Raw genomic sequence first — 13,400 nt, 5'->3', positions numbered from 1 at the left:
AAGATAAGTAATCATTGTAGATAAAGCAAATGGGCAAATGTTAACAATTTTTAAATAGTAGCCTTTCTACATTTCTGTGGGTTTATTTCTATTTATTTATTTTTTTTTTAATTCTTAGACTTCGGATTTTGTTCTTTCCAAATGCCACAGGGCACAAAGGCTTCGAGGCTAGTTCAAAGGCTCACTCTCTGAATTCACGGTTTTTTTTTTCCTTGACTTCTGGATGGCGGAGGACCAATACTGCAATAACACACCCATTCTAAGGTGGCCATTCTCTCTGAGGCGAATTAGGAGTCAGCAGCCTCAGACAACTCACAGAGTGGACATGATTATAAGGCACCTGCCCCATCTGCAGATCCTTACACAGAAATGTAGGAAGTGACTAGCAAGCTAAAGTGTGCACCTGAGGTCACCAAGCACATTTAGTGGGAAAGGGTGAGCACACACGGTTCCAATGAGAATATCCGGAACATTTCGAAGCCACTCATTCATTCTAACCTAACGATTGTGACAGCTCAAAACACGGGCTGGTCGTGGCATTATTAGTCCTCAGACACTGCGTTGATTCAGCGGGTCTTTCGCGCCCGAAGGGCCTTCTCAGCTGGCATTGAGGGAAAAGCAGAGAAAGACCCACAATCAGTTCATATTCCTCCAATGCAGTCCTGCAACGGCACAGGTGCTTTTGGCAGAAAACAAGTGACTCAGAAACTGCAGTCTGTCCGGAGGAAGCCTGCACGGCCGACCTCCGCACACAGCTGCAGTGGCTGCCAGGCGCTGTTTCCTGTAGTTGTTTGGCATTCACACCGCCCCAGAGGTTTGCTTCCTGCTACCCCTGTGCAGAGGAGCGAGCTCGGTCACCCAGGCCCCCCCACCCCCGCCACCCCGCTCGCTGAGCACAGAAACCAAACGCCAGCACCCCTGGATCCCGACAGATGTGCGTGAGTCATAAAAACTAACAGGGAGAAGAAATGTGGAGAATACCATTCTTCTTTGCTAGGGGATCCCGTTGACAGGAAGCAGACACGCACAGCCGCTGAAGGACTGAAGGTTTGCGTCACCGCTGCTCGTACAGACGAGGAATTGGTTACTGTGACACCATGCGCTGGAGTTGGCCCATCTCCTTGTGGGTTTCCCAACCGTTACATTCACAACCACAATGTACTGAAGCAAATTAGACTCCGTGAGCTCCATGTGTGACTTGGATGAATTAAGGGTATATGACAGAGTTAAGGGTCTCTGGACCCAGCTGAGCGGGGATACGGACCACCTAAGCTGGGAAGGACAGATAACTATTCCTAGGAAGTTTCCTATTACAAAAAAATAAACATTTCCATTTTTAAAAGAAGTAATAAAACCAAGAGGAGGGAGGAGCGCTTTAAGTGGTCTAGCAGAGACCAAGATAAGCAGCACGTTCAAAAAAAAATCAAAAAAGAAATGAAAAAATCAAATACAAGGAAAAATAAGAGTGGTCAAATACAGTAAAAACCTTTGAAAAAAATGAAACATAAAATACCTACTGAGTGGCAAAATATATCTACAGAAGTGAGGGTAAATGCGATTGGAATTATTTTATACTAATTTAAAAGGAGGGGAAAAAACACTAAGATGCACCTGCCCCATTATTTCCCGTTGCGGTGCTCTCTCCTCTCCTCACGTTTCGCGGGTCCCATCAACCCTACATGCCCCAAGGCTCTCAAACCCTGCCCCCCTCCTCCCCGCCATCACTCTAGAAAAGGTCTGTAGGACCTCCCAGCCCCGGCTTCCCGCCGCTCTCCCACCGCCTGCGTTACCTGCGGCGGCCCTGTGCACCTTCCCTGCCCCCGGCAGCGCTCCGCGCAGACACAAGGAGGGCCACCCAGGTCCCCCGGAGGCCCGCGCAGGGCCTGCAGGACCGCGGGGCCCTCCCCCTCCGGACCCAATCTCTGCGGGACCTCAAGGTCCAAGTCACCCTGGTTGCCCTCACCTTCAAGCTACTCTCCGCAGAACCCCACACACCCCACAGGGACGCCCCTCCATCTCTTCCTACACGACATCCCCTCTATCTCGAAGGTGCTTTCCCACTTCTGCTGGGAAGCAGTGCAGTAAAATCATCAAGAACATGGCCTTTGAAGTTAGACGTTGTCTCAGATCCACGCTCCATTGCCTGCAGGCTATGATTTATTTCTATCACTCTGCACCTCAGTTCCTTCGGCCATAAAATGGAGATTAATATCAACCTCTAGCATGCTTCGAGGTGGCGTCAACGGTGACACGGGGACAGGCACCGGCGAGTAACAGCCCTCAGGCGCACCCTCCCATTTCCCTGTCTTGGTTCAACACACAGAGGCTCTGAGATGTTGAGCCACCGTCCCACACAAGCAGCTGGGGACAGGAAGCGGGGTGAAACCCAGGTTTATTTCATTTGTAAGTCGCAGAGTGAGCTGAGGAAGAAAGCCGATTTCACGTGTCCCGCTCACATTTCTGTAGGACAGAGGAGGAGGACAAAGGTCCAGCTGCAACTGAGAACAGGCAGAGACAAGTCAGCAAAGTCAGGCCCAGGGGATTCAGGGAGCAGTGTGTGCGTGAGCGTGACCTTGAGCGACGTCACTAAAGACAGGAGGCGAGGGCCACGGGGAAGGAGGGCATTCCAGGCAAAGACGACCCCACTTGTACGTACAGGGTGGGGCAAGAGTAGGAGGTGTACAGTTGTTTGTATGGAAAATAATACAACAGTAAAAAGATAATAATACATCAATGAACTCTGTGTTTGACGTACTCACAGCTAGAAACCTCCTTTCACCGCCCCCCTGCATCTGTCTGGAGAGTGACAATGACAATAATTCTGACAATAATCCGGTGGGACCGAAGCCAGCATTGACGAGGGTGGGGAAGCAAGAAATGAAGTCAGAAAGGCAGACAAGGGGCCTGATCGTGAATGACCTTGTGTGACTTGCAAAAGGGTTTAGGCTTTTTTCTCTCTTAAAAGGAACAGAGATCCAGTTTGAAACCTCTGTGTCACAGGATCAGTTATGCATTGTTGTAAGATCCTCTGACAGTGAGTTCAGAGGGATTCAAGCCTGAAGGCAGGGACAAGGCTTAGGAGACGGTTGCAATAATCTGGGTGACCAGGGCCTTGCCTGAGGCGTTTGTAAGTGTGTACTTCCTGGCAGGGTGACTAAGGAACCGCTGTGCCCAGACAGAAATGCGTTTGAAGAGGGGGGAAAAGTAGTTCAGTTTTACACCTAGTAAGTTTGAAGTGCTCCTGCGATACCTAAAAGCTACTCATAGGCAAATCTGAGAAATCCAAGATGGAGCCAAAGTTTAACTGTTTCCTTCACAGCCAGGACTTCTCAGTGCCTTTACTAGGCTGTACCCCTGCCACCGAGGGAAGGTGTAACCTGCAGTGTTTGCCCAACTCATTTGAACAGGGGTGTTTCTCCCCAGCTACCTATTAACATTTCTTGAGACAATGGGCTTCCTTGGGAAATACCTGTCTCAAAGTTTTCAACTGTGTGAAGGTTAGAAAACAGGGAAGAATTTCTTGAACTAGCTCAGAAATGATTAGAAAACAGACCAAACATGAATCTGAATAATCGCTAGGGCGTAAAGAACGACCCAGGCGTGGCGGGGCCTTGGGCTCTGTAAGACGTGGTCGGGAGGGGACAATCTGCCCCGCTGTTAAGGGCCCTGGTGAGATACACCAGCAAAGCTGTGAAATGGATGTAGAGGTTCCTCGGAAGGTCAGCTCCATGCAAAAAACGAAAGAGAATCCTGCTAATGATGCGGGAACTGTGTTGACAGCCAATCAGACATCCCCATTTGGGAAGGCCAGGAGCTGCTCCCCCCTTCTGGGCTAGGGCAGACACAAAGGCGGTCCGGAACAGGCTGGCTTTGTTCGGGAGGAATCCCTGGAGAGCTCTTCGTTATGTAAATATAGGCAGGCCACCTACTGTGGGGGGGGAGCGGGGGCGGGGCGGGGGTGCAGGAGGCTTCTGTGGGCCACAGAGCTGGTCTCCTCGGGCACCTTGTCAGGCCGGGCACGCAGGAGGCTAGAAGTTGCCTGACGAGGGCCTTCTGGGAGGAAAGAGACTGGAGATCCCCAGTGCAGCTCTGAGGGTGGAAGTTGGTACCCCCAGCGGAGCTGAAGAAGGAGCCCCCAAAGGATTCCCCCCAGGCTGGGGGCGGGGGGCCCACCCAGCTCACCGCAGAGGCTCAGTGTTGTGGGGCAGGAGGAAGCTGGGTTGGGCGATGTCAAAGCCTCAGAGGAGGCACCCCAGAGCGGCCCTGGGCAGCACCCGGCCGCAGACCCCGCGCAGGGCGAGCTGCCCCCGGCACTTGGAAGCAAGGCTCCTCAGGCCCTGTGCACTACAGAGGCCCCAGAGACTCCTGAATAATTCAGGGTGGAAACTACTTTGAGAGACAAACACCAAAAGTCTAGTAAGAGTGGGAATTCGAACAACTAATTGAAAAAAGAGAGTTGACGTTTATATGTCAAAATGATTCACCCTGGGTCTACGAAAAATGTTTCTAGTCACTGATCGACATGCACGCAGTAGGCAATAAGGATCTTGCAAGCCATGCCAGGGCGACGTGCCCGGGGCCACCTGGTTGGGAGGGTGTCCCTGTGAGCTCGAGAGTCAGGCAAAGTCCCAGGGAGACACACACGTAGCAGGGAGCCAGCGCAGGGTCTCAGGCGTTGTGTCGGGAGGCACGTGGCGCTTCAGAGGGTGAGCTTCCTGACTCACGCAAGTGCTGGAAGCCAGAAATGGGGACGCAGCATTCAGCGTTCACCCAGGGACAAATGCGGGGAGGCTGGCCTGGGGTGCCGGCATGGGCGGGGTGCTTGCACCTTCCACATACACCCTGAGGTGCACAAGTCAGGCCAGCAGAGTCCAAAAGTGAGAACACACAAACTAGAGGACGTTATAGCACATGAGCAAAAACCCTCCTAAGATATACGCTGGGGATTACAGATGGGACCGGAATTTGAGCTCACAATATAAAGACAGCTTGATAGCAGCAGGTCTCTGCTAACAAGCTATGGGGGGTGGGGGGAATAAAACTCTAAAGCCTCTTAATGGAGACAGGATAGATGGCTGTGAGCTTCTATTACACAAACAACGTTAAAGCCCTTTTCTACATTAAGTTAACCACGTATCCTTTGGCAAGATCAAATTTATTTTTAAATGGCAATGCATTTAAAGTGCTGAAGAACCAAATCACCTCCTATCCGGAATCTGATGTAGCTGCTAATTTGGCTTATATCCTGGGAGGAAAAAAATCATTTGATGAGTATAAGACATCAGTCACCTCCAGTGCAAATTTCATTGCAGATCTCTTAAGTAACACTCTTCTCTCTCTCTCTCTCTCTCTCTCACACACACACACTCTTATCACTAAAGCCCTGGAAAAAGATAAGGTATAAATAACCACATGTGTGTTGATACCCACATACACATGCATTACAATTTTCCTAATACTCTGAGCCGGAAAGAGCCAACCTAAATAAACTGGGTTTCCAGAAAATATCACTAAAATTATCTTTTTGACTTTACACATATCTACCTCCAGAACTCTTGAGTGATCTCTCTCTACCCAAACTATGAGCTTCAGATTGAATATAAATTCATCCACTTGATTTGCCAGGCATTTTACATCAACTGACCCTATTTTCACAGCAGTTCTATAGGGTAGAAATTGTAGTCTCACGTACAGGCAAGGAAACGGAGGACAAGGGGCTCTGCGACAGCTCGGCGGTCACACAGCGCCCTGCAGGGCTTCTTGGACCATTTTAGTTAAGTCGGTAAATATCTCTATGCCCTGTTCACTCCGAGGTGATGGAGTCGGAAGCATCTGTGAGTCCTTTTTACTCTGACATTTTCGGGTCATCTTCACATCACTCGGTCTTCACTTCAAGTCCAAAAACAGAGGCACAGCTGGTCATCTCAGGAGGAAGAGACGTCTCGGTCTGCAGAGGTGCGCGTGCCCACTTCTCATCCTTGTGGTGCACAGACGACATGGGAGGCGGTCAGGAGGCTCCGAGAGCCCCCCAGAGGCCCCCGGCAGCCGATGGTGGGGAACAGCAAGCACCTGCCGTGAGGCGGGGCGGCCGTTCTATGTAACTGCTGACACGCTGCACCACAGAGATGTCCCTGGACACTGTCTTCCTATCTCCTCCCCTGTCTGTGAATGGCCTCCGTGTGGTGTGGAACTTTGGGAACAGAAGGTTCCCACATCTACACAGCTGAAACCATCTGACAAAACAAGGTGGATCCCGTAGCTTTCTCTCGCTCTTGGTTGAGAGAACGAAAGGAAACTGGCTGTTGTCATTAAAAGAAAAAAGAAAAAAAAAAAACCCTACGGATATATGTACCTGGCCTTGGGCACAGCCTGATCCCAGCCTCCCACGGGGTCCTCCTGAGCTCTGCTCCCGCTGAGCCGGGTCTGTTGTGAAGCTCCGCGTGGACCCCAGACGCCGCAGCCGCGCTGAGCCTCAGGTGCACACCCTTCCATCGCAGGAGAGGAACCAACCAAATCTGCCCGCACAGAGGTCCCGGCGCGTCCTATTGGACCTGCTGAGCGACCTGCCTCACCCTCACACCGACCGCTGGAGCCGAAGCGATGGGATACTACAACTGATTCAACCAGCCAAACGGCGTGATTGAAAAAGATGGTTTCTCACAGGCAGGTCAAGGCCGCAGAAGGAGGGAGAAAGCAGGCGGGGCAGAATGGAGCAGAGGATGCCACAGCGCGTGACCAACGACGAAGCTGACTTCCCGGTCTCGCTTCCCTGGTATCATCAGCACTTGCACTCCACTCAAAATCCAACCCCTGTGTTGACCTCTGAACCTAAAACCAACGGACACCAGTACTGACAGTTGTGGTAACAGTAACATAAAGAATCGTCACCGCTCATATTTCCCAATATTAGACCTGCATCGGCTCTACATACCCCTAAGCCCTGTACATCCACTATTTCGTTTCTTCTCTAACCTCAAGTTATAGGTGAGGAGACTGAAATTCAAAAAGGTTACACAACTTGCCCGAGATCACATACTAATAAGAAACAGAGCCAGAATTCAAACTCCGGTCCAACTCAGAAACCATGGTCTGAACTGAAACAGGACACCGCCTCCCCTCAGGAACGTTCTCACCTGTGCCCTGACGTCGCCGCTCTGTATTCCTTTGACAGGACCTGGCCTGAACCGTAACACACTGAAACTACCCAGCTGCTGCTGACATCAGCGGGAACTGCCTTTGGCCAGGTGCGACTCTCTTTGGCTCTAGAAAGCACGTCGCCTCCCACTTGCGAGCAGCCTCGGACAGGGACCCTCCCGCGTCAGAAACCTTCCTCAGCGTGGCCCACATCCCCAGTGGGAGGTGCACAACCTCAAGGTCTCTGCGGACTCCTCCGTGAGTTCGGGTTTCTAAGCTCCTTCCCCAACCCCGTGTGGCTTTAAAAAAAAAAAAAAATCAATGGATAGCAAATGTTCAGAACTACTCTCACTCACTTCCCTGGAGTTTGACCTGAAATGAATACCCTATTAATACGGGGAAAGAGCTCACTGCTGGAAATTAACGGTGACTGCCCAAGGCACGATGAGCCAAAGCACTTCGCGGGGCGCCCAGAATGTGTGCGCTCCGCCACCTCACACCCGAAATGCGAACTAGCATTCATCTGTGCTGATCAGCACTTGCCCAGGATTTTCCCCGATTTCCAAAAGAAGGTGCATCCCTATCAAAGCCTAGGATTCAAGGCAGATTTCCTGAACCGCACACAGAGGGAGAGCCCGGCCAAGGATTAGGGAGGATGCGCCACCGTGCGGGAAGGGGAGAAGGCGTGGCTAAAAGTCCACGGTGTGTGTACCGAGAGAATCTGCGGGCGCCCCCTCGCGCTGCTCCCCTGCTCCATCGCCCTGTGCGGACTCGTGCCGTGTCCTACCTTCCTCCTCTCTCTCTGAGACACCGTGCAGTTAGATGCCAAGTGACACGCTTTGGTTTCCTCCGAGGAGTCCGTCGTGCTCCCCGCGCGCCCGCACACGCTGGCAGACGGGGGAAGCAGGGGCCGGGGCCGCACGCCCTGCTCCGCTCCTCCGCCGGCAGCCCTTGGCGTCCCTGCTGAACCTCCCCGTCTCTCAGCTTCCCCACTGGCTTTCTTGCTTCCTCTGCAAGACTATTATGAAAATCAAGTGATAGGAAGCTCTCTGAAAGCTTCAAAATGCTGTAAAAACATTAGATGCTGGTGTTGCAATTAATATATTCCTATGCAAAAAGATGCCAAATACACATGAATCCGTGGGTCTCTATTTATGTGCATTGAAGCGGAGGGAAGCGCAGATACAGGGTCTTCTCATTTTAAGTTCATTGAAATTTAGTGAAACGCCAAGGAATGGAGAGAAATAAACTCACCTGTCAACATGCTGTTAAAATGTATATTCACAGCATCAAGGATTGTTCTGTCTGTAAATTAACACTCTATTCATGTTTTTTTACCTTAAAAATTAAGAGCTGCATGAACTGCTCCAATGCCGCTGCTTAGAGTCTAGGCTCTGCAAACAGGGACAGTAATAGCACTTAGGTGGTGGGACGGACATGGGAGTGGGGTCAGCGTGTGCAGAGCCCCCGGGACCGCGCTGGCCCATGGCACCTGCTGTGCGAAGGTCCACACGACGACACGGCAGTGGAGAACCAGCCACACCTGGGTTCAAACCACTGCCCTGATCCCTACCAGACAGGTGGCTCGAGGCCCTGGCTTTCTCCTGTGGATGAAGAGGAAACTTTAAGTACTTACACCTCCTAGGGTTGTGCTGAGGAGGAAAAAATAGTATACATACAAAGATGGAAAAGATGCCCTCTAGACTGAAAGTGCTCGGTAAGCGGGGGGTATCGGCGGTTTTGCTTCCAGTGACGATGTTTCCGAGCAGTGATGCTGCTGAATGGTGGAGCAGCGTCCTGTGCTCTTTCATCCTTGGGGGCCTGTGCAGGTCTCAGGCCGTCCTGACGAGCGAGCTGCACCAGTCTTGGCCATGGCAAAAGTGTACGCGATGAATTGAACGTGGTAAGTAAACAATCGAGTTCTCAACCACAGTCCCAAGTTTCATTCTGTTTCAGATATATCGCTGCCCAAATCTTTTAAGGAGCCAGAAATACATCCACCCACGATAAGCCTACAGCTTATTCCATTGCATTCAACTTTTTATAATCTCGTCCTCTACAAAGCTCCCATGGTCTCATCAACCCAGCACGCAATGTTATTCCACTGGACCAAGGCCATGGGTTTCTGAAGAACCGATAGGACTTCCCAGTCTTGGTCAACACCATTTCTTGCAAACTCAGATGAAATAGGAAAAGCTCTTTGAAAAGCTTTATGAAGGAAAGGCCATTTTTTTCCCCATTTTTCATTTCCCCAATTCACTTCTATTTTTCATTTCCCAAAAGAGAGGGTGAAAAGAAAGGTAAATTATAGATTGAAAAAAAAATAACAGGGGAAAGGATCAAAGGGTAAAAACAAGAATTATCTTTTTAAGCTGCTAGGGCATTTTTCAATGTCAACAGCCTAGAGAACTGTCTTCCTCACCTAGGCCACTACAGGATCCCTGTGTATCTTTGTGGCCACAGACAGATGTGCTACCACCTCCTTGCAAGGAGGCTTGGTTTTCAGTTCCTTGTACTTATTATCCCATGTTATCCTTTCGCACATGTTTTGGGTCTCACGGCAGTCAAATCACAGTTTGCCAGAGGAAGAGGGAACCTTCACAACCGCGTTCTTATGCCCATCTCGTTTTGTGCAGGCTTGCGGCTGGCAGGGGGTCGGGCGGTGGTCAGGAGGACTGGGGACTTCCAGGGGGTCACCAAGCGACTCTGGGTCAAGAACCCGGGGTCCCCCCCGCCACCAGGCAAAGTGGCTTCCTCATCTTGCTGCACCTCAGCATCCACTTCCTTATGGTTGTTTCAAGTTTGTGCTATTTATGCCCATTGCCAAGCAAACCAACCCACTGCTTGGATTTTTAGTTTTTAACCAAAATATTCCATCTTCGAAATCAAGGAAAGTGTCATTCTCAAAGGGCCTTTTTTTTTTTTTTTTTTTTTTTCAGATACAAGCACCTTAATTATATGAGTAAGGGCAAACTTCTCAGTATCGTTTAGTTCCTCACCCCCCACCGCGGCGCCTACTAATGTTCTTAGTTTCATAAAGCAATTATATCAGCAGAGACTAAAGACCACCTTTTATGGCTCCTTACATGCACGGAGTTTAATTTTCTGCCCAATGACTACCAAATAAATGACCATAATGTCTGAAAGGATTACTTCAGTCACTTATTATATGCAAGTGCTTGGTATACACACAATAACCATAAACATTAAAATATTTCCATGTGACAAATGTCTTGGAAATCCAGCACATGTCTGCTGAAATCCTAGCAAAGCAGTCATTGAACAACCTCAAACACTTCAGTGATTCGTCTTCTCCAATCTTTTTCCCAAGTCAAAACAGAGAAGGGGCAACAAAATATTCCCAACTTCCAAAAATTAGGAGTCTTTTGGGCAGAGAGAAGACTGGAGGGGAAGGACTGGTCCTCAGGCATGAGGGCCCAACCCCCTACCTACAGAATGGAAAACAGTGATCCTATCCTCCTCCGTAATCAGCAGGAGAAGGTACTTCTGCATAAAAGATTCCCCTTACACTACTTTCAGTAAGAAACCATTCTAATCTCATCGAGACCATTGCTAGTGTGATTTGGGGTTTTTGTTTGGGGGGTTTTGTTCTTGTTTTTGTTGTTTTGTTTTGCTTTGTTTTTGGCTAAGCCACTTATGTGAAATTTAACAACCTGATTCAGCTATGTAGACCACTTACGTTGCAGGTCCTATGTTAACAAGCTAAGAAACAATAAGTATGTGATTAAGTAGTCTCCAATAAAAAATACATGAAAAAATAAAATGTAAAATTACCTTTCCAAAGTCACGAACATCAAATAGGTCAAATGCCTCAAAGAGTTCGCTCTTTCTCATTCCAAACGTCTCGCAACAGGCCGTGAGGAATGTCCTTATGTTCTTCAAACAGAGGAACTGAGGAAGGGGAAACAGCTGTTAGTATAGAATGAGTCATTCTGCACGCTTTCTATCCTCTGTCACACCCAGAATGCCTTAACAAAGGACGAGGGAGAACCCATCGGCTTTTGAGGCTGCTTTTTGATAACTCCTTCAGCAATATTTACAGAGTAGCCACTCTCCCTCGGGGACAGGGGACACAGCTGTGATCACAGCAGATAAAATGTCTGTCCTCATGAAACTCACGCTCTTCTGAGAGAAGACAGACAAGAACAAACTAGCAACAAAAAGGAACCATTTTTATTTTCATACGGCGGTAAATGCAATAGAGAACCACACCATGAGGAGGAGGGCTCTGGCGTACCAGTCAGGGTGGGACGGGGGCAGCTTGAGTGGGATGGTTAGAGAGGGCGTCAGTACAAAGGGGACCGATGAGCAGAGATCTGAGGTGGTGACGAGCAAGCCAGGAAGAGTTACAGGACAGAGACCTCCTGCCTGAGGGAGCATCCCACGGCAGGGCCCTGAGGCAGCGTGTCTGAGGGTGTCTGAGGAAGCGGCTGATGTGGCGAAGGCAGCGGGCATGACCGGAAGAGCGGGGGAGGCGAGCAGCGAGGTAATGGGGTCCGAGGATGAAGGACTTTGTTGGACAGGCTTTTACTCTGACAAAGACAGGCAGTCACTGGAGGCCTGGGAGCAGAGGAGGGATGTGATCTGATGTTTTTAAAGGGTCCTTCAGGCTGTTTTGAATATAGATTAAAAGGAGCTCGAGTGCCCTGGCCAGGTGCTCAGTGGGTTGGAGCATCATCCAACACATCAAAAGGTTGCAAGCTCAGTCCCTGGTCAGGGCACGTATGGGAGACAACCGACTGATGCTTCTCTCTCACATCAATGTTTCTCTCCCTCTTTCTCTCCCTCTCTCCCTCCCTCCCCCCTTCCTCTCTGTCTAAAATCAATAACCATATCCTCAGGTGAGAATTTGAAATAAATAAATGAATAAATAAATAGGGCTTGGGTGAGGATCAAGACGGGCAAACCAGATAGAAGGCTATGGCCATCATCCGGGTGAGAGAGAACCATGGGGAGACCAGGTGTCACACTGGACTGTGTTAAAGGTGCGATGCCTGTTTGTCGTCCAATGGGATGAGGGGCAGCAGGCCACTAGGTATAGCAGTCTAGAGTCCAGGGTACAGGTGTGTCCTCCAGGTGTACATTTGGGGGTCTTTCCAGTATACACAACATTTTAACCATGGTATTGTGTGGTATGACCTTGAAAGAAGGCAGAGAAGAGGAGGGCACCTGGGACCAGGAAGAGGAAGAAGCCACAAAGAGCCTGAGAAGAGTGGCCAGTGAGAAAGGAGAACCACCAGGAGAACAGGTTTGCCCTGGAGCCAAGGAAAGACCAGGCGTTACTAGGAAGGCATGAGGAGCTGTGTCAGCTGCTGCTGCTGGTCAAATAGGATTCGAACCTGGCAGTGTGAATGCAGGGCGCGGATACTCCCTGACAGGAGCAGGCTCTGTGTGGAGGACTGGCACGAGAGGCTGCTTGAAGCTGGTTCAAGAGACAAGGAAAAGAGAAAAAGCGAAGATAAAATACAGGCTCTTGAATTTTGCCACAAAGGGGAACTGAGCCTTGAGGAGGTAGAGAGAGAAAGAGGCAGAGGGAGGGCTTGTTAAAAACAATGGAGCCGTTCCAACATGTTCCTATTTTGACGGGAGTAACCTGGTAGAAAGGGGAAAGTAAGTCGTGCAAGAGAGAGGGACAGTCACCCAAATGAAGTCTGAGTTGGCAAAGGAGTGGGGTCATCTGGTCGTCAAGTGGCAAAGCTGGTGGCCTTGGCGAAGAGCCCACTCAGCTCATCAACACCACAGCCAAGAGGCAAGGCAGACGCCACGGACACCTTCACAAACCAACAGAATTTGCTTCCCTTACTGCACAGACTCAGATCCACCTGAGCAAAGTGCACACATACGCTCAAAACGAATGAGTTCTTTTTGGAAATACTACCTGCAATGGCACACCTAAAAATAAAATCAGTCACCTCTGGTAAGAGACCCACTAGCTGACGATTGCAACTCTGAGTTCTTTCCTTTAAGCATCACCGAGGTTCTGTTGTTTGGTTTCTCATCTTGGTTTTTGTTCTTTATTTCACAGGAGGCACATTTTACTTCCTCTCCATTTGAAACACTCAGATTTTTCATGGGCTTAACTCAGACATAAGATTTTACCCTTTACAGGAATCCTTCTCAGCCACTTAAATATTTCAGGAGGGGTTAAAACCGCAGGGGGAGCATCCGGAGCCCTCGGAAGCCCAGAAGGTGGCGGCCGCCGTGCGGGCGCAGTCGCGGCTCTCACTTTGAAAAGCTCACCCGGA

General features: G+C 49.9%; 1 protein-coding gene across 1 annotated transcript in view; it reads right to left on the bottom strand.

The window, feature by feature from the left end:
* The window catches only part of VAV3 (vav guanine nucleotide exchange factor 3), a 270,926-nt gene that overhangs the window by 198,006 nt on the left and 59,520 nt on the right, over positions 1-13,400 (bottom strand). The window contains exon 2 of the mRNA XM_054564899.1: positions 10,930-11,046. Coding sequence (XP_054420874.1) covers positions 10,930-11,046 — 117 coding nt within the window. The remainder of the gene's footprint in view (positions 1-10,929; positions 11,047-13,400) is intronic.

This window comes from Pteronotus mesoamericanus, unplaced genomic scaffold (genome assembly GCF_021234165.1).
Source record: "Pteronotus mesoamericanus isolate MK-2021 breed Mesoamerican mustached bat unplaced genomic scaffold, CSHL_Meso_final scaffold_99, whole genome shotgun sequence".
NCBI lineage: Eukaryota > Metazoa > Chordata > Mammalia > Chiroptera > Mormoopidae > Pteronotus > Pteronotus mesoamericanus.
Note: the sequence above shows the minus strand (reverse complement) of the source record. Positions and strands in the feature narration are given on the sequence as shown.